Raw genomic sequence first — 14,920 nt, forward strand, 5'->3', positions numbered from 1 at the left:
AGAAACTTTCATATTTCATCATTCAATAATTATTAAGATAGTGTCTTTCGTCCCACCTTCTCTTGCAGCTTTCATGGTTTCTCTCTCTTTTAACATCATGACAACAAGGAAAACTCGGACGTCGAGTGAGATATGAGGTAAAAGAGAGGTGACTCTCCATTGTATCAAGGATCTCAATAGAGTGCATAACCCGACTTGAGGATCAAATTTGCACCCCCTCAAGTCTCATAGCCCATGTAGAGAGCCAAGAATGTCTATCATTGAAGAATCGAGTCCATTCTCAAATCCCACATTGATTTATAGGGCATCTCTCAGTCCATTATAAGTTATACAGACTATTACAAATGTTACAATTAGAAATAGGGTATTTACAAGCTAAAACACAGGTGTTCTAGGTTATTTTGAGCCTCCTACAAGTTATACACTAGTCCTTTTGTACTCTATAGTGTGCTTACAGTCCAAACAGTGATCCCATAGGGTTTGACAAGGTTGAAATTGAGTGTACTTATCACCCATAGGACTATTCGGATAGGGATAGCTCTAGGACACACATTGTCTTAGCCAATTTTCAGCAGAGCTAGAACTTTTTCTATACCAAATCAAATTGTAAACTTAACTGCCTTTTCAAAGAAGGCAAAGTAAGCTTTGATTGGAATTAAGAAGTTTCGTTGATCAGAGTTTCTTAGCAAAAGCATATTTAGTGAGAGTAGGTACTGTAGGACTGCACTATTATGACAAGGCTGATTCAATAGGGGGCCAATATGGTGAATTGAAACCAACTTCTACTATCCCTCTAAATAATGGCAAATTGATCCAAATGAAACTGTATAAGGAATGGAAGAAAGGAAGTTTATGCTTTAAGTATGGAGAAAAGTATTCACAGAGCCATGCTTCTAATTGCATCTATGGCAACACCAAAGTTAGCAGTATGATTGCCCTTGAAGACCTAGAGTATGAGTCCATGCATGAGCATGATATTTTAGACCAATTCTTTGATCTAGTGAATGCTTTGGATTATAACTATCTTTTTTATCCAAGTGGATGGAAGATCATTATTGGATCAACTTCTTTTTGGACAAGTGTCTATCATGGATTCTTCAAGTGACATTTGGTTAAAGACTAAATTGGCTCTATTTTTACTACAAACAACTTGCAATCAACACCCTATTTTATAGTAGATTTTACTCTACCTTAATGACAATGAATTGTAATCTACAAACATTGAAAGTACTTCAAAAGTGCTTTCTTTTGATATATGTGACATATTGCATTCGGAGTAGCCTATCAAAAGTTATTCCATGTTTGGTTCAACAAGGTTATACTACACAACAAGCTATCTAATGTTTGCAAGTGTTCTTTCAAGAAGATTTGGTGACCTAGACTTTAATTTAAAGAATTCAAAATGTTATCCATATGAGTGGCTTCTTCTTTAGCTTTCATTCCCATCAAATTCTTTAGATCCTTGAAGATTCTTTCCTCTTTTGTAATGTCTAAACAAAGTATTCTATCATCCTTACCATTTTGCAACCCATTATAATAAGTCCCTTCTTTATTTTTTAGGTCAAAAACCTTTGGGTGGGGATGGAACATAATAAACTAAGAGACTAGAATGATGAGGTATAAGATATAAGAAATTTTTTTCATCACTTAGTAATAATCAAGATATTCTCTTTCATCTCACCTTTGCATAGTTTATGGCTTCTCTCTCTCTCTCTCTCTCTCTCTCTCTCTCTCTCTCTCTCTCTCTCTCTCTCTCTCTCTCTCTCTCTCTCTCTCTCTCTCTCTCTCTCTCTCTCTCTCGTTCTCATTCCCCTTCGTGACACTCCTAAGACATGAATTGTAGCTTGTTAAGTTGATCCCTAACATGTTTCTCCTTCCATTTTAACACCTAATTCCACGCAATAGAGACTTTTTCTCTCACTCTCTTTCCATTCTACAATGTCTATAAGACATGCTAATATAGTCAAATATAACAATAACAAGTGATGAAGAGAACTACACCATTGCACAAAATAAAAGATAAAGTGAAAAGAAAAGGAAACTTTTAAGGTGAAATTTTTTACAAATAATCTTTAAACTTGTTAAGAGCTTGGTCAAATACACATTGAATTCACATTCATCAAAACCATATTTATTCTATTTCCCACATTTATGTACACAATCACACTTTTGTAAGTACATAATTGACTCTCTCATTGGCAGGCATACACTAGCATTACATGGGAGTTAAATTTACAATGTTTTTTTATCTACTGCCTCAAACCTAGATAATCAAAGTGCCACTAAAAAACCAATGTGTATGTCCATGATATAAAGGAATGAAGAAGATACTTGAGAGGATCAAAGTGTGCATATATACATGGATACATGTCATATTTTATTTCTAAGGTGGCCTTAAGTTTATATAAATATCAATGCTCCTCTTTAGTAGAAATCTCTATTTTTAAGATTCCTAAGGTATTGAAAGATTATAGAGATCATCCCTAAGGTTTTAAATGAAGATATAGATACCTAATAGTTGGATCAATAAATAGGTGACCTCTCAATCTCTTTCTTAATATTTGGGATTTGGTCCTATGCAAAATCAACAAAAGATGCATAGAAAATGTCTATTCCAATGGCTGGTTGAGGTCCCAGCCATCCGGTTCACTGCATCCTGGCTCTTCTCCCTCGCTCTTCTCCTCGTCCTCCTCCTTGTCTGCAGCATCGACCTTGCTCTTCTTCTCGTCTCCAGCATCCATTTCCTCGGCTATCTTCCTCCAGGAGGTTGTATGCGTCGTTTTCCTGAGTTTTTCCGACTTCACCTTCTTCTTGTGCTCCTCGTCCTCCAACTTGCACTTCTCTGCATCCTGCACCATCTTCTCGATCTCCTCCTTGCTTAATCTCCCCTTCTCACTCGCAATGGTAGTCTTATTCTCTTCTTCCCCGCTCTTGCCGTCTTCCAAGATGTTCAGAATGCAAGTGGCATCAATGTCGAGGCAGATTGTGATCTGTGGCACACAGGGTGAGGAGGGGGGGACACCGGACAGCTTGAATTTCCCTAGCAGGTGGTTGTCCCTCGCGCTCGTCCTCTCTCCTTCACACACTTGGATTGGCACACCTGGCTAGTTGTCTGAGTAGGTGGAGAACACCTGCTCCTTTGCTGGGACAATTGTGTTACGAAGGATCGGGGGAGTTGTCACTCCACCAGATGTCTCCAGAGTCCAGACCAAGAGACAGAGGCATGACATCCAGCCTTGTGCCTGCGCAGATTGCGGCCCGAGAGAGAGAGAGAGAGAGAGAGAGCTAGCAAGCGAGCAGCATCTCAGCCTTCGAGGCTCTACCCGTGTATGTTGAGAGAGAGAGAGAGAGAGAGAGAGGGGGAGGCAGCATGTGCGGGCAGCGTTGTGCCCACCAAAGATGCACGGAGAGAGTGAATCGCGAGAGAGAGAGAGAGTCTAGTCTATTTAGCAATAACTAATAGAACACTTGGCATGTGTTAGCAAGAGTCTGTTACAAAGAGCATGTACCTTTTTTCTGCCTTGAATTTTTTTAAAAACAATATTATGATTTTTTCTCAAGATTGTCTGAATGCTTGACACGTAGGTTTTCGCCAGGTTCGGAGACAGGCTTGGTAGATTGTGAAATAAGGGATACTAAAGACTAAAGATAAAGATTCAAAGATGCTTCACAGATCACGAAATCTGACATGGCAAACTCCAAATCTCAGCTCTTAAGCACACCAGGGCACTTCAAAACAGAAGAAAACTTGGTATGCTCACTTTCACACTCACTGTAAGCTAATGCTAATGCTGAAACCTCACAGATTATATAAATTTATGCAAACATCATCACATGGATTGAAAACCTTTCTGGAGCTGATTGATTACACACCCCCTCCATTGCACTTCCTGTTTTATGCAAGAAATTATAATAGTGTAAAATACATCCTCTTCATGTGCACCGCTATTTACATGCATGTCTCAGACTAATTGCTTCCTTCACATTCGAGATACACGAAGTCGATTCCCCGTCCACCCAAATAAGAAAAAGAACTGCAATATATCAGTTTCTCAAATGACATGCAAAACTGAAACAATGACTCACACAAACTGGCCTAAACAGAATATATGTACCTTTCTTGATATCCCTGGCATGCCACAGGAAAGGTCCAAATTAAAGAATAAGTATACATAGGCACAATTATTGTAGCCCATTGCTACTTTGCAACTGCTCCAGATCTGCCTCCATCTCCATTCTTCTTATTCTCCTCCTAATACTCCGCTCGTGACAGCACTCGACAATAAGGCGAGCCGCAGTTCCCAATCCAAGAACCACAAGGACACCTGAAAGTTTGACCAGCAAGAGTTGCTAAGTCATCATACTTGAAGGACCACATCAAATCAAACCAAGCAAGCTTGGTTTGAACAGGGAAAAGAGTGGCACACAGCATTGGCATGTTACATCACCAGCAGGATGTGTGCACACCTGGATGTATGAGAAGCTTTGAGTTGCTATTATCTATATATGACAACTTCCACGTATAATAATATCTAAAATTTAGAGACCGTATGGCACAGAAACAGGACAGGAGTCCGGACAAGTTTCTGTGAGAATATTTGTATGTTGTGTATCAACATTATACTCCTACACTGTGCATGCATGAAATCAGTATGTATCAATGTACTTACGCATGCCACATGAATACATTACCAGATAAGGGAGGCGATAAAACAGAGCTGCTGAGAAGGAAAACTAGACAGCCTACAGGAAAAAGGGGCAGCTGCAGAACGAATGAATGAACCACAAGAGCAATTCTACCTATGCCAAACATCTTTGTCAGACCTGAAGTTGATCCTGATTTATGTGTATCTCTTGCTGTTTCTATAAAATCTCAAGCATACAAGTTACGCCCTACATATGATGGGCATCTGCGACTCCATACTTTTTCCAGTTTTATGCTGTTTTCTGTTCCAACTAGTATTTGACAGTCCAAAAAAAATCTGAGCTACCACATGGCCTTCATGTACGTACTTACAGATGATGCTTACAAGCACAGCTACCGGGAATGGGGATGGGAAACACAATAGGAACAAGGAGACTGATAAAACATAGTAATAAAATATAAGCAAAATTAAGAATTCTAATTATCCTGAAATAAACACCAATAAAGCAAAAATGAAGAGTGCACTCGAAATCAGCCTTCAAATAACTAAAGGGTAGCACAACATCTACTTCGCAAAAGCACAAAGAACTTAAAACAATTAATCAGCAAACACAAAAACTCATAGACATGGGAGCTAGAATGCTCCTACTGAGAGGTGCAGACACCTATTTGCCCCAATCTCGGTGCCCCTTGCGGTATTCCTTTGGATTACAGAAGGACAAAATAAAATTCACTTAGAAAAAGCACAAACAACTTAAAACCATTAATCAGCAAACACAAAAACCCATAAACATGGGAGCTAGAAGGCTCCTACTCAAAGGTGCAGACACCCACGTAAACTGACTTCTATGGATAGTCAATGCCCTTAGAATAATGACAATTTGGTGTATAAATCATAGGTCCACTACCATTTTTGCTGTAGACTGACTTTCTATGGATATTTGATGGCCTTGACAACACCATGAGCAACTTGATACCAACTGTAGATACCCCAAATGGCTCATCCTGAAGTCAGCCTGGGAGACCTAAAACTATGTCTGTAAACCAACCACTAATTCGGCTCCAAATTCTCAGTACATCAACATTAGGAGTTCATCCAATTTTACCCTAATGCCAATCTCTCGCTGATCTTCGCTTCTCTCGTGAAATTTTTTTTTTCCATGGGTTTCAATGCTAAATACATCCATAACATGATTGTATGTCCATGAAATCTTGCATGCACTAGATTCATTGCTCTCGGCTTGCATGCAGTCAACAATGCTACCACAGCTCATACACCCCTAGAAATGGCCAACAACCGACCCAACATGGTTGCCCCAGATGCATGCAGCTTTGAAAGAGAGAACCAGTAAAAATGGCACTTTCACCTTATAACCACCATGCAAACATATCCCACGTTTTTGTACTATTTACTAAAATTGGGGGCTATCCAAACTGTCAAATGCCCTACCAAAAGATTGAATTTATAAGCAGCTGCTCAAACTTTGGCCCAAACTTAAACTTAATGTCCTGCTCTGCAAACTTTGGCCAAAGCTTCTAAAAGTTTAGGAAATAACACTTCAATAGCATTTCCAGGTTGCATATTACCCTTAGCATAAATCTTAGGAAATCAACCATTTCCTTGGTCCTATTAATGATCTACCTCACTTTGACATTGTCCATACATGCCTTTGAGTGCCCAAATTTCTAGGAGACAAAGATAGCGACATGCAGACAGACAAAGCACACGTGTGGGCGCGTGCACATGCGTGCCATGCATGTGTGATCTGCTCTCATATCAAGCCCCTCGAAAGGCATCATCTGTTGGGAATAAAGGCTCACCGTGCCTTTTATTGTGTTCAGGTGTGAACACACCCTTCACTTGCTGTGCTTTATATATATTCAAAACCTAAAAAGTGGTACACTATTCTTTTGTACCAAACATCAAGTGTCGTGCTCACTCTCTCACTCTACTACTCTCAACTCTCTGCACATTCACTCTCAGCTGAGAAATTTCACATCAAACTGGTATCAGAGCTCAACGGTCCAAGCCAACAGTCACTACAAACATTGTAGTCGTCATCATTGGGATCAACAGGTGACAGCTGTGATAACGCTTGCTGCAGGTGAAATAGATTGGCGGGCTGTGGGGAGCAGGTGATAGGCGACCATAGTCTGCCTTAGGAGACTCACAAGTTTTCGGGACCAACACGCGAACAAGGACCGGCAAGCGACAAGACTAGCATGATGGGATCTGCACGCGGCCAAATGAACGGGACGTGCACGTAACGTCAAAAGGGCAACGCATGACGGGCCGATGGGCGGCAGACATGGAACAAGCAGTCAATGCTTTTTTATCTGTTTTTTTTTTTTGGTTTCCCCTCCCTTCTCTACTGGACGTTCGCGCAACATAGAATACAAATCTGTGCACATCTGCTCCTAGAAAATTAGGGCTTTTCCTGGATTTGGGGACTTTAATGCAAAACTGGAAAATCTGACTCAAAAATTGCAAAATCTGTGCACATTTGCTTGTGAAATTTTTTCAATTTCATTGAAATTTGTGCACACCGGACCGAGAAACTTGGGGCTTTTGATCCAAACTGTCAAATTTGTGCTCGGGAATGCCTTTGGAGCAGAAATTGCAGTGAAATTTTGGGGATTTCACATGTTACTGGTGGCTTGGTCTCTAAATGTGTCAGAAATTGCTTGAGGAGTGCAGCAAATGACTTTTTTTTAAATTCTGAAAATCTATTTGCAGATCTGAAATTTCTAGAATCTTGGGATTTTCATTGCTGGTTGGTACTCTTGTGTATTGTGGTCACTTGTGTCACATTTGGGCTTGCCTTTGGTGGCTGGTTAGTCAATTTGGGACCGCAAATTATGGTTGAAATAGTGACAACAATAATCTTTTGCACATTAAGAAGCTTGAAGGTGCACATAATTTTGCACTTTGGCAAAAACAAAGCTACAATGTCTTGGTGCAAAAGAAACATGTAAAGCTCATCAAAACAAAGGGAATCAAACCAGTAGACATGGAACAAGATGAGTGGGATGACTTGGACAGGCTTGCTCGCTCTACCATTGAGCTCTCAGTGTCAGACAACTTGCTCTTTAACATTGAGAAGCTGAATTCAGCATATGCAATGTGGCAAAGGCTTGAAGAATTGTATGCTTAGAAAAGTGCAGCCAACAAGGTTTATTGACTGAAAAAACTGATGAGCTTTTTCATGAAAGAGAGTATAGCCATATCTGTACGTTTAAATGAGTTTAACTCAATTTTCAGTCAGCTGATTGCTTTGGATTTCCATATTGATGAAGAGTTCAAAGCTACTTTCTTACTATGCACTTTGCCTGAAAGTTGGGATACTTTCAGGACAGCTTTGAGTAATTCGAACGCTCAACTGTTATACTCTGATGTGGAGAGTTCTTTGCTGATGGAAGAACTCAATAGGCAGAATAACTCAGCAAACAAGTCTTCAAATACACTACACACTAGAGGCAGATTTCAGCATAAGAGCAATTCTGAAAACAAAGCACACAGCAAATCTCGTGGAAACAATGTGGAATGCCATCATTGTGGCAAAAAAGGGCACTACAAACGGGATTGCTTTCTTTTTTTTGAAAGTAAAATGTGGTTGATTATATTACTCAAAAAAACTGATCACAACGGAGTACTCATGCTCAACAGACAAGCTAGAGCTGATGAAAGTCACAACATCATATATGCAAGCCTCTCAATGCGGTCTGGGGGGGATGGGGGCAAGAAGCCATGGAGTGGGAGGGTGTATCGCCATCTGGGGCTGCCTACTTGCATCACGAAGAACAAGTTCTAGCCGCCCCAAGTGCGCATGAAATGACATCGGAGCTCCTGACGAGCCCTGGACTCGCCCTGCACCTGATCCCATCGGCCTCGAAGGGAGTGGATAATGGAGGTCCAGAGCTCTGCTAAGGTCGCTTGTACTGAAAGTCTCCGCCGAAAGCCACTTGACATTGCGCCTTCTAGATATGCCAACCAGTAAGACTCCCTATGATCTCCCATACCTCAAAGCGGTCTACTATGGGCTCCAGTACCTCACTGATGGGTCGAGCCTCTAAGCTGACCACTGCGCACGACCCTGCCTCGATAATGAATATCGTATCCTGCATCCCGGCCTCATACAGAAGGTGACGGCCCTGGCTAACCACGTGCTAGCAGAAAGCTCCCCAAGAGATATATCCAAGGCTGGGTACTATGCGGCGAAGGATGCGTCACACGACCAAAGGCACTGCTTTGGGGTTTCCATAGACTGCTGTGTGCAATGCTTACAAACTCCCTCCTTCTACATCTGCGCAAGCCAACTTCCCACCGCCAAGCCTCCATGTGCCACCAGCCATAAAAAATACGATACCCTCCTCGGCCTCCAGTTGTCCCATAGGCGGTGCCAGAAGGTCCGTCGGAACGGCTCCGTGATGCTGTGCTCTGCCTAGTGCCTGCTACGTGATGGCGCCCAATCCATATCCTCCTGCATCAGTACGTGTCTGCCAATCCTAGCGGTGTACTCCAAGAATCTCAGTGGCTTCTTGGCGATCACAGTGGCTGGCCAAAGCCACTCTCCCGGATCCCACTCCAGCTCATCAAGTGGCCTTCCTTCCCAGATCCAGAGGCGCCACTCCCTGAGCTCCTGCCAAAAGACCAAAGGGTTCAGCCGCCATGTCTTCCCTTGAAGGCCAATCACCCGGATCCTCTTCCATGAAAGGATAGCTATCCCCTCATCCTGCTGCCCTTTGTCAAGAGCCAGATGCCCCCCCTCCTACACGGTGAAAAAGGTCCCAGGTGGAGCCCCACCCACTCTTCCTGCCACCTGTGGGGGATGCCTACTAGTGAAAACCTAGCGGCCCATATCTCCCCGAGCTCTCTCGGCTCTCATTTCAGAGGAGCAAGCCACTCTTGAGGTATTGCTGCATCTATCTCCCTTCTCCTCAGCTCCACTCCTCACTGGCAGCCTGATACTTGCTACAGCACCTCCTCGTCCACCATCCTGTACACCTCCTACCATGTCCTAATGGTACGAGCCAGGCCAGCGTCCCAACCAACCCACTGGATGTGGGGGCACTCGCCAATCTGTGCCTCTTCTCGGTCCCTGACCTGGGGGTTCCAGATCACCGGCTGACGGTCTATCTCCTCCTGGCAGCCTAGGGGGCTCTGGATTAGGGCCTTACGGAGGACCTGCCACACGCGGAGCAAGCTGAGTAGGAAGGGTGATCTGGGCTGACGTGAAGATCCATCTTAGGGACGGCCTCCACTCACCGCTAGCCTCGGTCTACATTCCTGAAGACCCTCCTGTAATAGGACCTTCCAAGTCTACCCTCCCGATGTGAGGCCACGGACAACTAGCTTGCCCAAGAGGGCCATACTCTAATACTCTCGGTCTATGATCCCAAGCCCTCGCTCTGACCGATGTCGTATAATGGTCGCCCACGCCACCTTGGCCCTAGAATCCCTGAAGCCGTTTGACCCGGACCAAAGGAAATTCCACACTAGGCTGCAAAGCTGCATTACGCAGGATGAGGAGAAGCACCAACACAAGGTGATGTACCAGGTTGTCGCTAGGAGGACCTGGTTAACCACTAGGGCTCGGCCGGCTAGTGAGAGGCAAGTTGTGGTCCAGTAGGTCAGCTTCCTCCGAATAGAATTGAGGACTAGAAGAAACTGTTGGGCGGGAGTAATGTCAAGTCCCACGTGGAACCTAGGTACCGGACAGTCTGCCCTCTGCTCACCCATCTAAGTCCCAAGTGGACGCCCCACTCCGTGCTAGAGTCCAGGTCTGTGAGGAAACCAACCGACTTTCGCCAGTTGATTTTTGCTCCCGCTGCAAAACAGAGCACCTCAAGAGCTAGCCTCACTCTCTCCGGCATCAACTCGTCATCCTCTATGTAGAGTATTGTATCATTTGCATACTCTGAGTCTAATAACTCGGTCTCCTCTCTCACTGGAAGTCGGAGGCCACGTAATCCACTCAGACGTGACCTGAGGAAGTGAGACATCGCCTCTACAAAGAGAAGGAACAGGTACTGGGCCAAGGGGCAGCCCTGTCGGACCGATCTCTCCAGCCAAAAGTCTGCTCGCCTACCACCTATGAGAACCCTGCTGGTGGCCGATCTGTAAAGTGCAAAGATCCCACAAATCCAAGCCTGGGGGAAACCCAACCTCACCATGGTGCCCTCTAGGAAATCCCAGTCCACCCTGTCATAAGCTTTCTCGAAATCCAAGAGTAGTATGGCCAGTCTCTGCCCACTGTGTTGGGCCCACTCTGTCGCCTCAAAGAAGGTGAATACATTGTCTAGGATGCTCCTATCCTGGACAAAGCCTGTTTGTGTCATAGATGATGTCTACAAGCGCGGGGCGTAGTCACCTACCAATCATCTTTGCTTGCGCCTTATAGGCCACTAACAATAAGGTGATCGGTCTCCACTGGGAAAGCCGGTCTCCCCCTTTGGGGAGAAAACTAATAAGGCCTGCCAAAAGACTCCCTAGCATCTGTCCTGAAGTGAAAATCTCTTGAAAGGCCATCAATAGGGGGTCCTTCACCACTTCCCAGAAGGTAGTGAAGAAAGCCTTAGAGAGGCCATCCTCTCCCGCGCATTTCTGCCCGGTCCTGTGTATGGAAAGCCTCCTCTAGTTCCTTCTCTGTGAAGGGGGCTAGGAGGGAGCGTCCCATCTCCTCTGGGACGAGGGATGGGATGTTATCCCAGACCTGCTATCTACATCGCTGTCCTCTAGCTAAAACTGTCCCCTGCTGGAAGAGGTGTTTGTAGTAGTCGGTGGCAATCTCCATCACCTTGTCTGGGCTAGAACGGGTCCTCCCATACTGATCTCAGAGGCTGCGTATCTGCTCTCCTGAGGTGCGAGGCTGGTGCACCTGGAAAAACTCCCTGCACATCATGTCCCCCTTTCGCGCCCAGAAAGCTGCTGAGGTGCGGAAAGAGAACTCTGAGCGCTTGTCCTCTAGGCCAGCAATGGCTGCTCGCACGCGTACCTCCTGTGCGTGGAGAGTGGGATCCCTTGGTGCCTCCTATAATAGTCTCTACATGGCTGCAAGGTCTCACCGGAGTGCTCTCTCCTCCTCCCAGCTCTGCTACCTGGCCTGTATGGCTGCCTCTTGGCAGATTCTACTCCACTCAGCTAGGACCTCTGCAACCTCCTGTCCCACTCTCTGGTCCAAATCTGCTCTATCTGTCTCGTCACCTCCTCCCTCCTATAGATCGAGTCAAGGATTCGACAAGATCGTGTGTCTAGGGTAGATGCTGGGGGATCTAATGTTAGGAGAACTGGGCAATGATCGGACAACGTGGTGCCCGCCAACTGCCCAATCTGGCCTCCCCGAGAGCCTCCCCACTCTCCCACATAAAACCTATCCAACCGCTCCAACACGACTCCACCTAGCCGCCTGTATCCCCAAGAGAAGTCCAACAACCTTTCTCTCCTGTGAAAGGTAGGGTCTCTCCAGGCATCGCGTGCTCCTACTAGTAAAAAGACCTCCCATGCCTCCTGCTCCTCCCCGGCCATGCCCTGGTAGTTTCTCCCTCTTCCCTGCTAGTCCTCCAAAGCCTCCAGGTTGTTGAAGTCTCCTCCAACAATCCAATAGTCCACCTCTGGGAGTCCATCCAAGATCTCCACCCAGAGCCTACTACATGCCCTAACCTCCGTAGGGGCATAGACATTAAGGACTCCAAGGCATGAATCCCCAATATCCAATCTGATCCATAGAACCCTCCCTGCCACTATCGTCCTGTGGTCTCGTACACAAGCGGTAAGACTCGGACCAATAGAGATGCATACGCCTCCACTCCTGCCGTGGGCACCTATGGCGTGCTCCCAGTAAGTGTGCAAGCTGCCTGGGAGTACCTTACCTACCCGCTAGGCCTGGGTGGGGGTGATCTTGTGTTCCTGTAGAAGTAAGATGTCGATCCGTCTAGCAAAGGTAGGCTGCAGTTCCTACCGAACAATCAACTTCCTGGAACCATGTGCCCCATTGTAGTGGAGGCTATTCACATTCCAGGATGCAAGGTGTAAGCTCATGGGGAAACCTGTGACTGACTGAACAGACATCTGTTCGGTGTGGAGGTTGCTGATGAAGAGGAGAAGCTATGAGGCATGCAAGTATGCTTTGCCGCTGGTCTGGACGGCGAACTCCAATCCCCCATGGTGGCCCTCGGCCGGACCATAGAGGTGATAGATGTTCCACGTGGTACTATCAATGCATCTATCAATCATGCTGAGAGTCGGAACTTTGTACACTGGTAGAAACGGGCCGCCTGTGCCAGAGGCCACTCAATCACATCTCTCGGAGCTCTCCACTGTGGAGGGGCTTGAAAGATAATGCTCAAGTAAGAGACCTTGGCACCAACCCACCAGTTAATATCCATCATGCAACCAGGCCACTGCTGTGCAAACAATGCTAGTCCTTCTCCCATCCACTGGGAGGTGTGGTCCGCCACCTGACTTTTCAACTCTTCCTCTATCTATGTCATTGTCCACTCCCCTGAGTGAGGACTAAAGAAAAAAGGCGTAGTCTGGTCCATCCGGTGCTAGTAGATGGACCTTGCTCCTCCTTGACTTACGAACCACGAAGATCCCCACCTCTAGAGATAGTGGGAACTCTCCGCGCTCCGCAACTCTCAAGTAGGACCATGGGCCACTGCGGAAGAACTCTTACGGCAACAGGTGTGCCTGTCTCGGGAAAGTGTGACGGCGGCAGGGGTGGATGAGCTGGTGATTGTATGGGAGGGGGAAGATTGCTGGTGCGAGGAGGATGTAGGCATGTGTGGCTCATCGCCTCCTGTGGAAGGAGGTGGGGTGGGTTTGGGGGGGATCACCTAACCAGGTGCAGATCAAGGGGGATACTCAGTAGAGGGGGTGGTGGGGGGGAGGAGGAGGATGATCGAGGGATGATGGGATGGACGGAGGTACATGGCGGGTGGGGGGGGGGGGGGGGGCGGGGGGGGGTTTTGGGGGGAAGGGCATGGGATGTGGGGACTGTGGGAACTCACAAGAGAGGTAGTTTGTGGCACGGATGGTGGATGTGGGGGGGCTGCAATCCTGCCGGGTGGGGCGAGTGGGAAGGGGTTGTGGAGTGCTCTGCCGAGGGGGCGTTGCTCACCCACCTACTCCCTGCCCGAGACTGGGTCTGAGACGCTGGCTGCGCCCCCCCTTGCCCTCTCTGTCGTCTCTGGACCCATGTGAAGCCGTCAACGTCCACCTGTGGGCCGGTTGGCAGAGCCACCTTGGCTTCGAAACGCGTGCAAACTGCTGCATGATGCCCAAAGTCGTGGCAGCATAGGCACTGCCCTGGCTGCCCCGTCACAATGACATGCTGCCTGAAGGAGTGTCCGTCCGACTCAATCTCTAGCAACTATGGGATATTCTTGACCTCTTTCATTGCCACCTATACCTTTGGGACTCCTGCAGTTGTCACTGCATCCGCGAAGGACGCGGGAAGGATAGTGCCGAAGAGCCATCCAAAGTCTTCCACCAACTGGCAATACTCTATCACTAGGCTGGGGAAAAGAAGGGTGACCGGGTGCCAAAGAAACCTATTGTGGAGTGCAAATGCCTCCACAGTAAGTCATTGTACTAAGGGACCATGTATATGAGACGCATATGGTGAACTGGCAAGCAACTTGCGAGCTACGTCTGCCGAACTGAGCCTGACCATGAAAATCCCTTGGCCCATTAGGACCACCTCCATGATCTGCACTGCGCCGATGCGCAGTGTGGAGTGAAGCCAGTCCCGAAGCTGGGCCCTGGCTGGGGAATGTCCTACTACCTGACCATAAATCATTGTTTCCTTTAGCTCCAGCTCCTTAGCTCGGACGGCTAAGAGCTACTCCTCAAAGAGGAAAATACGCAAGGTGTTTGACTGAGGGGCACTCTCTGAGTGCGGCGGTGTCTGACCAGAGGTTTCCATTGCGCGACCCTTCTGAGAAAACTACCAATCACGTTGCGGTGCTACCTAAGGGGGAAGAGTTGCTACAAGAGAGGGAGCAACTGGAGGGTGGGGGGGAACAATGCCGAAGGGGAAGGGGATAAAGCTGTTGTTTTTGGCAGGGAGGGATGGGTGGGTGTTGGACCCCGCGGACTGAACCAAGGTCGCAGACGAAGGCAGCGTGCCGGGGGGGCAGCAAGGCGGGGGGTGGGTATGGCGGGGACAACAAGGCAGATGGGGGGAAGGGATGGAATGCCGGTTCGCGGACAGAGACTGGGCAGCGAATCCATTGGAGCAGTGAATGGCGAGGGTGGAATGGCAAGTCGCGGAT

General features: G+C 46.8%; 1 protein-coding gene across 5 annotated transcripts in view; it reads right to left on the reverse strand.

Annotated features, from left to right (window-relative positions):
• Positions 1–3,842: 3,842 nt before the first annotated feature.
• The window catches only part of LOC148018946 (RING/U-box superfamily protein), a 41,623-nt gene continuing 30,545 nt past the window's right edge, over positions 3,843–14,920 (reverse strand). For 3 of the 5 annotated variants that reach the window (XM_087701437.1, XM_087701436.1, XM_087701435.1), the window contains one exon: positions 4,058–4,325. In XM_087701437.1, the coding sequence (XP_087557563.1) occupies positions 4,183–4,325 (143 nt within the window). In that variant the 3' untranslated portion in view covers positions 4,058–4,182. Of the gene's footprint in view, positions 4,035–4,057; positions 4,326–14,920 lie in introns of those variants that run through there. The other 2 variants (XR_015695054.1, XR_015695055.1) reach the window with 2 other exon arrangements.

Source organism: Lygodium microphyllum, chromosome 20 (genome assembly GCF_053477565.2).
Source record: "Lygodium microphyllum isolate KBCC chromosome 20, Lygodium_microphyllum_v1.1.10, whole genome shotgun sequence".
Lineage (NCBI taxonomy): Eukaryota > Viridiplantae > Streptophyta > Polypodiopsida > Schizaeales > Lygodiaceae > Lygodium > Lygodium microphyllum.